This window comes from Pezoporus wallicus, unplaced genomic scaffold (genome assembly GCF_028554395.1).
Source record: "Pezoporus wallicus isolate ANWC-B61680 ecotype Strahan unplaced genomic scaffold, APGP_CSIRO_Pwel_v1 contig_6464, whole genome shotgun sequence".
NCBI lineage: Eukaryota > Metazoa > Chordata > Aves > Psittaciformes > Psittacidae > Pezoporus > Pezoporus wallicus.
This window is the reverse complement of record NW_026642130.1, coordinates 3,907,136-3,917,494: the sequence shown is the minus strand read 5'-3', so window position 1 is coordinate 3,917,494 and position 10,359 is coordinate 3,907,136. Positions and strand designations below refer to the sequence as shown.

The 10,359-nt window shown below is 44.8% G+C and overlaps 1 protein-coding gene across 1 annotated transcript; it reads left to right on the top strand.

Moving 5' to 3' along the window:
* The first annotated feature begins 3,042 nt into the window (after window positions 1–3,042).
* On the top strand, window positions 3,043–8,856 carry LOC130609019 (opsin-5-like). Its single transcript, XM_057427547.1, has 4 exons — window positions 3,043–3,164; window positions 6,221–6,514; window positions 7,424–7,755; window positions 8,512–8,856. The coding sequence occupies exons 1-4, from the start codon at window positions 3,092–3,094 to the stop codon at window positions 8,854–8,856; spliced, it is 1,044 nt and encodes a 347-aa protein (XP_057283530.1). The 5' UTR covers window positions 3,043–3,091.
* Window positions 8,857–10,359: the final 1,503 nt, after the last annotated feature.

Sequence of the window (10,359 nt, the reverse complement as noted above, 5' to 3'; positions counted from 1 at the left end):
TAAGACTCCCTTATAAGCATGTTTTTGAGACATCATATCTGTAATTTTTTAGCCTTTGCTGATAGACGTTCCTTTTATAATTAATATTGTCTGTCCTACCTTCCTAGACTAATACAAAACTGATACTCAGTTATACACACAAGGCTTGAGAAGCTTTGCAACAACCAACCACATTCAGCTGAATATCTGCTGCCAGAGAACATGGTGAAGGATAACTGGACTGAACATCTCACCAGTAGGTGCTTGATTTCTTGCGTTAGGTGGTATCTTCAGTCATAAACCATGTGAGACTTTGAAGGAGACCACAAAGGGGCACTGGAACAAATTGTACACGACAGAGCTCCACCTGTTGTGGAGTCTCCATCCTCAGAGATATACAAAATCCAACTGGACACAGCCTTGAGCAATCTGCTGTACCTGATCCTGCGCAGCAGTCTTGGACTGTATGACCTTCAGAGGTGCCTTTCATCCTCAGTGATTCCATGTGCTCTTTTCATTGAATTGGGGTTTGGAACATCAGTTTCTCTTCACCCAGATAAGATCAAAGTCCCTCCTACCTGTGTTTTCTTCCCTCTACCAATAACTCGTGCCTTCCTAGCTGTCCAGTCTATACAGTCTCATAACCTTTTTGTCTTACCTGTTCAGATTTTTCAGACCAGCAGTTTCTGCCATTGAACTAGAATTTTATAAATTCTGGAGAAGAACCGGTGGACTGTTCCATCTCCTAGTGCTTACCTATGCCATGAGTACATACTTCATTGTGCTTCTGCTGACTTTGGAGTGATGTGATGTTTGGGGAAATTTTCAGAAGCACGTGAGCCAACTAAACATAAGCCAGCCTCTGTCAAGAAGTAGCTTACCATAGGGCAGTGGTTTCTGAGGATAAAATCATAGAACCATAGAAGGCTGGAAGAGACATCAAGGATCATCTGGTCCAACCTTTCTAGGCAAAACATTGACTTTGACTAGATGTCCCAGCACCCTGTCCAGCAGAATCTTAACAGCGTCCAATGCTGGGGCTTCCACAAGTTCCCTGGGGAGATTATTCCAATGGCTGATTGTTCTCACTGTGAAAAATTTTCTTGTGACCAGTTAGGATCCCCCCAGGAGTAATTTGCCCATTCTTCTTTAAAAACAAGGACTGTGTCTGTGGCAGCAGAATTAGTGGTGAATTTGGTATGTGAGATCTCTGTTTAGAGGTAGACGCAGATTTACTAAGAACAAAACTCATCACACCTAACATGCTGGCAGTGGGGTCATGGTCCCAGGTACAGGGATTTTGTTTCTCTGAAGTGATAACCATACCCTGAGCAGCACCTCTGTGAGATCAGTTCACTTTATAGATGTAGCTAGCGAGCAGTACTGAACCACCACTGCCCCTGCAGTTTTGGGTTGGTTTTATTTTTTAAACTATAGCTGTTAATTGCAAAATACATTAATAACCTTTGGAGCAAGAGCTCCCTTCAGCACCATACTAGAGAGTCAGATACCACTTGGTTTTTCTCCCTCCAATCTTGTGACCTAGGTGTGGAGCAATCCAGCTTCAAGTGGAGAGGAAAGCATCTCTCTGTTATGCCATTTTTCTCGCCCCAAAGTATCAGTAACCTGCAGAATAAATGCTCTTACAGGAAAAACATATACACAAGTCTCTGAAACCAGAGGAAGGAACTAATTTCTCCATTTCATGCAGGATGGATAAGCTTTTAGGGCAAAGGAGGCCTGAGAAGGCTACAGGTGCTGCTGAGCCCTGTCCTATACGTGTTGTGCTGCATGCAGTTGGGTGCTGAATTAAACTCCTCAAAGTCTTCAGTGCAAGGATCCCTGGGGTGTAAATCCAGACAGCTTCAGCACAGGAGCACAGATACATGCAGCAAAGATGAGGTGGTAGCATATCTGTGTGTATGGTCAGTTTTGCTTTCTGGTGAAACTCAAAGCTTTTGAAGTCTCTCAGATTCTTAAGGATTCCAGAATTCAGGATGTTACTGCTATACTTAAGCACATAAATTCCACTTAGAATTGCACATGAGATCCCTATGTGCTCTTGCGGATCTTAAAATTCCCTAAGTCTGAACAGTGTAAAATAGGCCAAGCTGAGAATGATGCTAATGCAGTTTAGCATATCTAGGCACTGGAATTAAATAATTTAGATAATTTAGAAAGATCAGCTCTTCAATGTGCTGGCTGGGTGCTGCCCAGGCTAAAAGTAAAGTTAATGGCATTGCAACTAGAGAGATGTAAATTGTGTACACTGAAATCAAGACCTGTGTATGTAAATTGACAGATGAGTCTGTAACACATTTGGAGACTGGAGCAAAACTCAGCATTGTTTATAAAGACTGAGAGAGCATTATGACAATTGTAGGCTCAGATATTACAAGGAGAAGGTAAGCTTGGATGTGAAGCACTGCTCTGGTTGCTTGCCAGGTAAAAACACTGATATGTCACTGGAGTGAAATCAGAGCTTGGTTTTGCTGGGGTGCTCTGCAGACTGGACTGAACATCCTCTGGTTCTGCTCTGGAGCAGCTCTGAAAGTCAGTGGTGTGACTGACCCTTCTGAATCCCCACAGCAAACAGCTTTCCTCTAAACACTTCAGCATAGAGATCCACCTCCCCAGCCTCGTACTTCCCAGCCATAAAGCTGAAAACCAAACATCCCATTCCCTGCCTCATCCATCAACCTGAATTAATTCCCCAAGGCTGCCGCTGGTTGAACAATATATTTTGCTCAGCAGTAGCAGTGTGGGGGGTTTGAATTGTGAAGTTTATTGACTAGCCCAGGAGCAGGGCGCTGTGAGAAGAGGGGTGGGTGGAGAGATGCTCTGCCAGCCAGGCAGGCGGGATCGCTCTTTCAGTGGCTCAGCCTAGCTTTCACTCTGTCTCCCCAGGGAGGGAGCCTTTCTCTCACTCCAAGCTTCACCCCTGCCGCACAAGAGGGAGGGAAAGAGGAGAAAGCAGAAGGGTCCCTTCACACTGACAGCACCCAACTGCCCGGCTCACATCTGCAGCAGGCAAACCATGAGGAAGAGTCTCTTTGCCCCTACAGTCACTTCATCTTTGGTTTAAAGCCTTCACCCACTTCCACAAGGAACAATGGAGGAGCAGTACATTTCCAAACTCCACCCGGTAGTGGATTATGGAGCTGGGGTCTTTCTTCTGATCATAGGTGAGTTCTGCCTTCACAGCCTGCTTGCTTGCTTGAAGCCTAGGAACAGACACACTGGAGCTGCCCTGGCTGTGCTGCAGTCAGTCAGAGGAAGCTGGAGGGAAATGATAGCACATCTGTTCCCCTGCTTAGTGCCTTCAGGTTGGTTGGATGTCAGGATTAATCTCTGCTCTCAGATTTGCAATCTTTTGTTTCCAGGCTGAAGACTTGCCAGCACAAGTTTGCCTCTGTGGCATCACAAGTATTCGAACTGTCTACTGCTTATCCTAGCATCTCAGCCCCATTAACTGAGAGATGAAGCAGCTCATTTCATGAGGCTGATCAAGGGAGAATAACTTTGGTCTGACCCTTGGCAGGGGGAGAGCTGTCATTATGCTTGAAAAGCAGCTGTGTCTTGGGAGAATAAAATGGTATAAAATGACAAAAGGTTTCCAATTAGCAGTTCTAGTTTTTATAATGGCCTGTTTGCTCTGCGGAAGGCATATTAAAAATTAAATACAAGTGGGGTTACCTACCAGTGTGCTCCAGCATGGTTTTAGCTAAGTGTTTACTTCCTTGTCTGTTTGTTGCATATACCCAGGTGATTTGGTTACTGCTGTTGTAGATTTGGAGAGGAGCAGAACTGGTTGAGGCATGCACTCCAACTGAATTTTGCTAAGATAGAATCATAGAATAGTTAAGGTTGGAAAGGACTTTAAGATCATGTAGTTCCAACCCCGATGCAAGTACCTGCATCCCTTCAGCTCATTTGAAAACTCTGGTTGAGGTTCATTGAAGAGAGAAAAACATGTATTTTTATGTGCTTTAATAGAGAGACTTTGGGCAATGATGCTGGGCTTTAGCATTCACGTCTCACCCCTGTTCCTGCACACTTTTCATTGCACTGCACTGTGCTGTCCCCTCAGTTGAGCTGACAGCAGAGAGCACAACTCAGGGTGAGAAAAATCACTATCTGCAAAACAAGGAAGAGTTTATATTTAAATTCAAGTTAGGAAGCCAGCTTGTTTCTCGTAGAAATGTAAATATGTAGGTGCAGATAAGGTAATGGGCAGCAACAAAGGACAGGGGGCTGGAGCTCCCCTTGTTGATACTGCTCTTGCCCCACCATGCTACAGTCTCACAGCTGTCCTAAAGGGCTTTTAGGCACCCAGACTTCAGATATAGCTTGCAGCACTGGATCAAGAGCCTTCTGTGGCACCCAGGATCACTACTTGCATAGGGGATCTCAGGAACATCCCATATACGAAGCAGTGAGCTTAACTGGAAACCATGCTGCATTTATCTGTAGTTTTGCCACCTCACTGGGGGCTGCAGCAGGGCCTATGTGTCCTATGAAATGATGTTTTCATTACAAAACCAGGCTAGGGCAGAGGCTTCAGCACTCACCACCAGCATCTCTGCTATTTGATCACTAGCCTATTCTTGAACTGTTCTGTCCCATGCCAGCCAGCAGCCTCACAAGCAATGGGATGGAAAGAAATAGCATGTCAAAGTCAGTGTGTGCCCAGATGTCTATCTCTGATGGTAAGACTAAGAGCTACTTCCTGCCTTATGCGCGGTGATTAGGGCTCTCTCAGAAGAGAGTGAATTAATTTTCCTCCTGAAGCTTGTGGATGTCCCATTTGGCAAGAGAAGGCTCTTCCCACCAAGCTACAGGTTGCTGGCTGTCATCAAGCAGTCCCATGCCAAGCCACTGTGGGCATCCTGTGTGTGCAGACATACAGCTGTTGAGAGCTCAGGGAACACTTCAAGATATCCAGGGATGCCAAGTGAACGTCTGTGATTAGGAGGTGAATGAAGGATATGGGGTCTCAGGTTTGTACCTCTGTTTTTTTCAAGGCTTTCTCTTCACATCTCTGCCTATTCTTGGATTTATGCCAATGTATTCCATTTTGTTGCATGGGCCTTTATTAATTCCTCTGTGAGCACTTTATTATGTGGTGTCTGTGAGCAAATGCAGCTTCCCTGTGTTCACAGCGACAAGGGAACGACAGAATCTTTTTCTGTTTTCCAATTTCACTTCTGGCTTCTCAGGAAAACCTTTGATCAAAATGAAGCTCCAGCACAATATTCGCCTGAAATAGAAGAAAAAATTAGTAGTTTGCTACTTGTACTTTTCACACTGTTGACCTGAATGCTTTGAAGCCCTATGGCGTGTCTGAATAATGTATATCCAACAGGTCCTTTTACAAAGCAATCTCTGGTCTGTTGCATGCCTCTGGCTAAACCATTTCCGTGATCTGCCTCAGGGCACTCAGCCCATACGATTAGTGTGGGTGTCTAAGCTGCAGCACGTAGTGACAAGCAAGGAGCTGCCAAACCAGCATATGTTGACTGTCGAGGCAGCTCAGAGCCTGGGAGGATTGTCCTGGTGGTCCAGTGGAAGATACATTGTAAAGGGAGAAGGAAGGCTTTGGGAAGTGGAGAGCACCAGTTGGGAGGATGGAACAAGCAGGCAAGACAGTTGGAGCTCTTCAGTAGGAAGGAGAAGTAAATGAGGATATTACCAGGGAAATATGAAGATGGATACGCCTGTTTTACTTCCTAGTGTGTTGTGCAAGATACTGAAAGAGTGGAGTTTGCAGGTGTGAGATAAACACGAGAGGGAGCCACAGGGGAATAGGTGGGATATAGTGCATGGAGAGGGGGTGTAACATGGAAGTGAAGATTTACAGTGTGGTGATATGAAGGGGCAAGATATTCATATGAAAAAGTTTCCCTCAGTTGAGTGGATGCTGTGATGAGGATGCTGAGCTGTGTAGCAGCTCTCAGAAACGCCATCCAGGCAGTATTTCCTATCTGCTAGCTAAGAGAATGAGTTTCCTCATCATGAGCTGAAGAACAAGGTGTCATGGCAGGGAACAGCAGATACACACCAGTACTGTGCTGATACTTACAGCAGATAAGCATCAGCACAGTACTGTGCTGATTTGGGAGGCTCTGAATTCTGGTTCTGGCTAATCTCTTAGTCTGCTCTCTTCTGGACGTTAGGCTAACACTTCACAGCTGTGTTAACTATGTGGTATTATTGCCCTGTGCTGATGCTTCTCTTTCAGCCATCCTGACAATCCTTGGAAATTCAGCTGTCCTTGCTACAGCCGCAAAACGCTCTTCCCCCCTGAAGTCACCGGAGCTGCTTACAGTCAACTTGGCAGTAGCAGATATTGGAATGGCCATCAGCATGTACCCGCTGGCCATCGCATCTGCCTGGAACCACGCTTGGCTGGGAGGACATGCATCCTGCATATATTATGCCCTGATGGGTTTCCTTTTTGGTGTCTGCAGCATGATGACCCTCTGTGCCATGGCCGTGATTCGATTCCTTGTTACCAATTCATCCAAATCTAACAGTAAGTAATTAAGCTTCTGATAACCTTGTAGTGGAGCATTTGGGCTGTTATATTCAGAGAGGTAGTTAGTAGAATATGGCATGGTGTATCAGTTCAGTAACCGTAGGAATAATCCTCAACTTTTAGTCCAGTATCAAACCCTATGTTCTTAGAAGGATCTGATTAAATTCCTTATGAAGCAATGAGGATTTTCCACTTCTCAGTAATACCAAGTGAAACTACCTGAGAGTTTGGAGAGCCCAAATGTTTTGCTGGAAGCTCTTGGCTTCCTATTTGTGTGCAAGCAGACACACTGACATACTGGAATTTGAGAGAAAGGAGTGTTCTCTGGCATTCCTGGGGTGGGTGCCTGGTGCATTTGGGGTCAACTCATAGGCCTATAGGGATGCTGGGGAGGGACTCTTCATTAGGGACTGTAGTGATAGGACAAGGAGTAACGGGTTAAAACTTAAACAGGAGAAGTTTAAATTGGATATAAGGAGGAAATTCTTTCCTGTTAGGCTGGTGAGGCACTGGAATAGGTTGCCCAGGGAGGCTGTGAATGCTCCATCCCTGGCAATGCTCAAGACCAGGTTGGAGGAGGCCTTGGTGGACATGGTTTAGTGTGAGGTGTCCCTGCCCATGGCAGGGGGGTTGGAACTTGATGATCTTAAGGTCCTTTCCAGCCCTAACTATTCTTGTAAAGCTCCCTGACCTATAAAACTTCAGATCAGCACTGAGGTCTGCACTCAGGTCTCACACAATCCATGGACTGTCTCTGTTACATTCCTCAAGAAGACCAAAGGTTCAGGAACTGCAGCAGCAGCCCAAGCATGTTTGTAGCTGCCACACTTCTCTTCAAGAAGCTACAGCAAAAACCATGTGGCTGAGATGAGTTCCATACATGCTTGCTCTTCCTCTTTCTTGCAGGTAACAAAATCACCAAGAACACTGTTTGCATCTTGATTACTTTCATCTGGCTCTACTCCTTGCTCTGGGCCATTCTGCCCTTGGTAGGCTGGGGCTACTATGGCCCTGAGCCATTTGGCATCTCTTGTACAATAGCCTGGAGCAAGTTCCACAACTCCTCCAATGGCTTTTCGTTCATTTTGAGCATGTTCCTCCTGTGTACAGTCTTGCCTGCACTGACCATCGTTACCTGTTACTTGGGAATTGCCTGGAAGGTTCATAAAGCATACCAAGAGATCCAGAATATTGACAGGATCCCTAATGCAGCTAAACTGGAGAAGAAGCTGACATTGGTGAGTTGTCCCAGTGGTGAGAAGAGCCTACAGTAATCAGGAGCTTGCAGAGAACTGGCTCTGCTTACACATGGCTCATGATAACCCTTCATTTTTTCTGTCTAGTATTGACCAAAGTTGGAGATGTGCTTCCAGTGTCATCCACATTGTCATTCCAGTAGCTTGATCATGATATCATAGCTACAGTGCAGCTTATTAAATCTTTAGGCAGTTGCACCCAAGATTTTCATAGACAAGCAAGTTTCCAGTCATGCTGGAAGAGCTGCTGGATTCTTTCATGATGTAGCTGGGCTGAAGGTCTTGTTCTGCATCCTAGGTATTTTTAATCAACTGAGTGGCTATTCTGAGTGAGTGCTACACAGAAATTCTGTACAGAAAGAGGACTTTTTAATATATCATTATTGCAAATAAGCACTTCAGTTGCTAATTTCTTGTGGAAAAGCAGAATTGATCCAAGCTTTCTAGAGGCCAGTCTGTTGATAGGCTACACTGACCAGTTAGGCTGTGTCTCCTGTGACGTTGCAGCCAGAGTCAGGGAAGGAGATGAAAACAAGTACCTTTTAAGAAACCACAGTGTAGATCTGCTAGGTGGGAATAAAAGCATATATGCACTGTCCAATGTTAGCTGTGCTCATGTCACAACATAGCAAGCATACAGTGTCAGGCATTTGAGCTGTTTCGGGCATGGTTACATCCACGCACCACATGCCTGAGTATCAGTGCCCACTGGGAACTGAATCCCTGTTTTCCTTTCAGATGGCTGTGCTCATCTCAGTTGGGTTCCTGAGCTCGTGGACACCGTATGCAGCAGCCAGCTTCTGGTCCATATTTAACCCCAGCGAATCCCTGCAGCCCGTCATTACACTGCTGCCTTGTCTGTTTGCCAAATCTTCAACAGCATATAACCCTTTTATTTACTACATCTTCAGCAAAACTTTCCGTTGTGAACTCAAACAGCTGCAGTGCTGCTGTGGCTGGCAAGTTCATTTCTTCAGCACTGACAACTCTGCTGAAAATCCCATGTCAATGTGGAGCGGGAGAGATAACATGCGTCTCTCTGCAGCTGCAAAGGTGGAGAACCAGGGAGCTGCAGCTCGCTGAGATGCAGTGATGGTGTCATAACACAGGTCAAAACTTGGGCTCCCTCAGGAGTCCAAATGAGTAGGAATGCAGCACTGCGTATCTTATGTCAAATCCAGAGGTTTAAGTATATATTTTTAAGCTAAGCAACTCTTAAATATAATCTTTATGCTACACAGCAAAAGAACCTATTTTTTTCAAGAATATCCAATTTAGATGAAATAGATTTATGTACTAAACATAAAAAAGATATAAGCTAAACTTATTTTCAGGAAAACAGTTTTAATTGAAAGAGAAATTATTATTGTGGGGCTTATTTCTTATATTTTAGACTTTTTAATGCAACCTATCTGCAAACTCTTGGCTCTTTCAGTAAAACAGCCATCAGAGAAAACTGTAGGTTGAACAGTTTGTTGCCAAACAAATACAGCTGAGCATGCAGTTTTCCAGCAATAGACAGAAAACCATACAGGTAGCAAGAAATACTTAATGTCAGGAGATAAAAGTGGCTGATATCAAAATGTCTGACAGGGATTTACAGTCCCTTGCTCAGTCAGAAGTATAATTTCAACTTCTCAAAACACAGTCAAAAAGGAGTTGAGCAGCCTCAGCCTGCAGAAGTTAGGTGGGAATGTGGCAGTCAGTGAAGGAAGCTTTCTGCATGTCACAAATAGCAAAATGAGAAGTGAAGGAATCCCTCAGCAAAAGGAACTGTGCCCTTGTGCTGTTGCTGGCTGAGGTATAACAGGTGTAACAGCTCTTCTATCATGGGAACTTTTTAGACAGGCATGTTTTATAGGACAAGAGGGATTGGTTTTGAACTGAAAGAGGGCAGATCTAGACTAGATAGTGGAAAGAAATTCTTCCCTGTTGAGGGTGGTGAGACACTGGCACAGGCTGCCCAGAGAGATTGTGGATGCCCAGTCCCTGGAAGTATTCAAGGCCAGGTTAGATCAGGCTTTGAGCAACCTGGTCTAGTGGAAGGTGTCCCTGCCTGTGGCAGGGGGCTGGAACTATATGATCTTTAAGGTCCCTTCCAACTCAAACTTTTCTTTAATTCTATGAACAGGAAGTCACTAGACCTCCTTGTTTCTGAGCAGTGTGAGACTATGGGCATGTGCCTCTGTGAACAAACTTATTTTAAGTAAAGATCTGTATCAACTGCAATCTCTGAAGCGAGGATACAATGCTCTTAGTTGGATCTGAATTTCCAGCCAACTGCAGAAAATCTCAGTTTGAATGAAGTGTTATGGTGCTGAACATCTCAGAAGTATGCTACAGCCTCTTTCACCATAGAAAAAAGCACTATCCCAGGGCAGCTGTACTCTCATTTTATGACGGGATGCAATGAGCAAGAAGCCAAAACAAAGTGAAGTGGGATAGGGCCATCATGCCAGAGACTGCCCCTCCAAAGATCTGCACAGCCCGTTTGCCTCATATGGTTCCACACAGGACTTTTCACATGTATAAATCAAATTCTTTCTGGAGGGAAGACAAAAATGGTGAGAATTTAGGATCAATTTA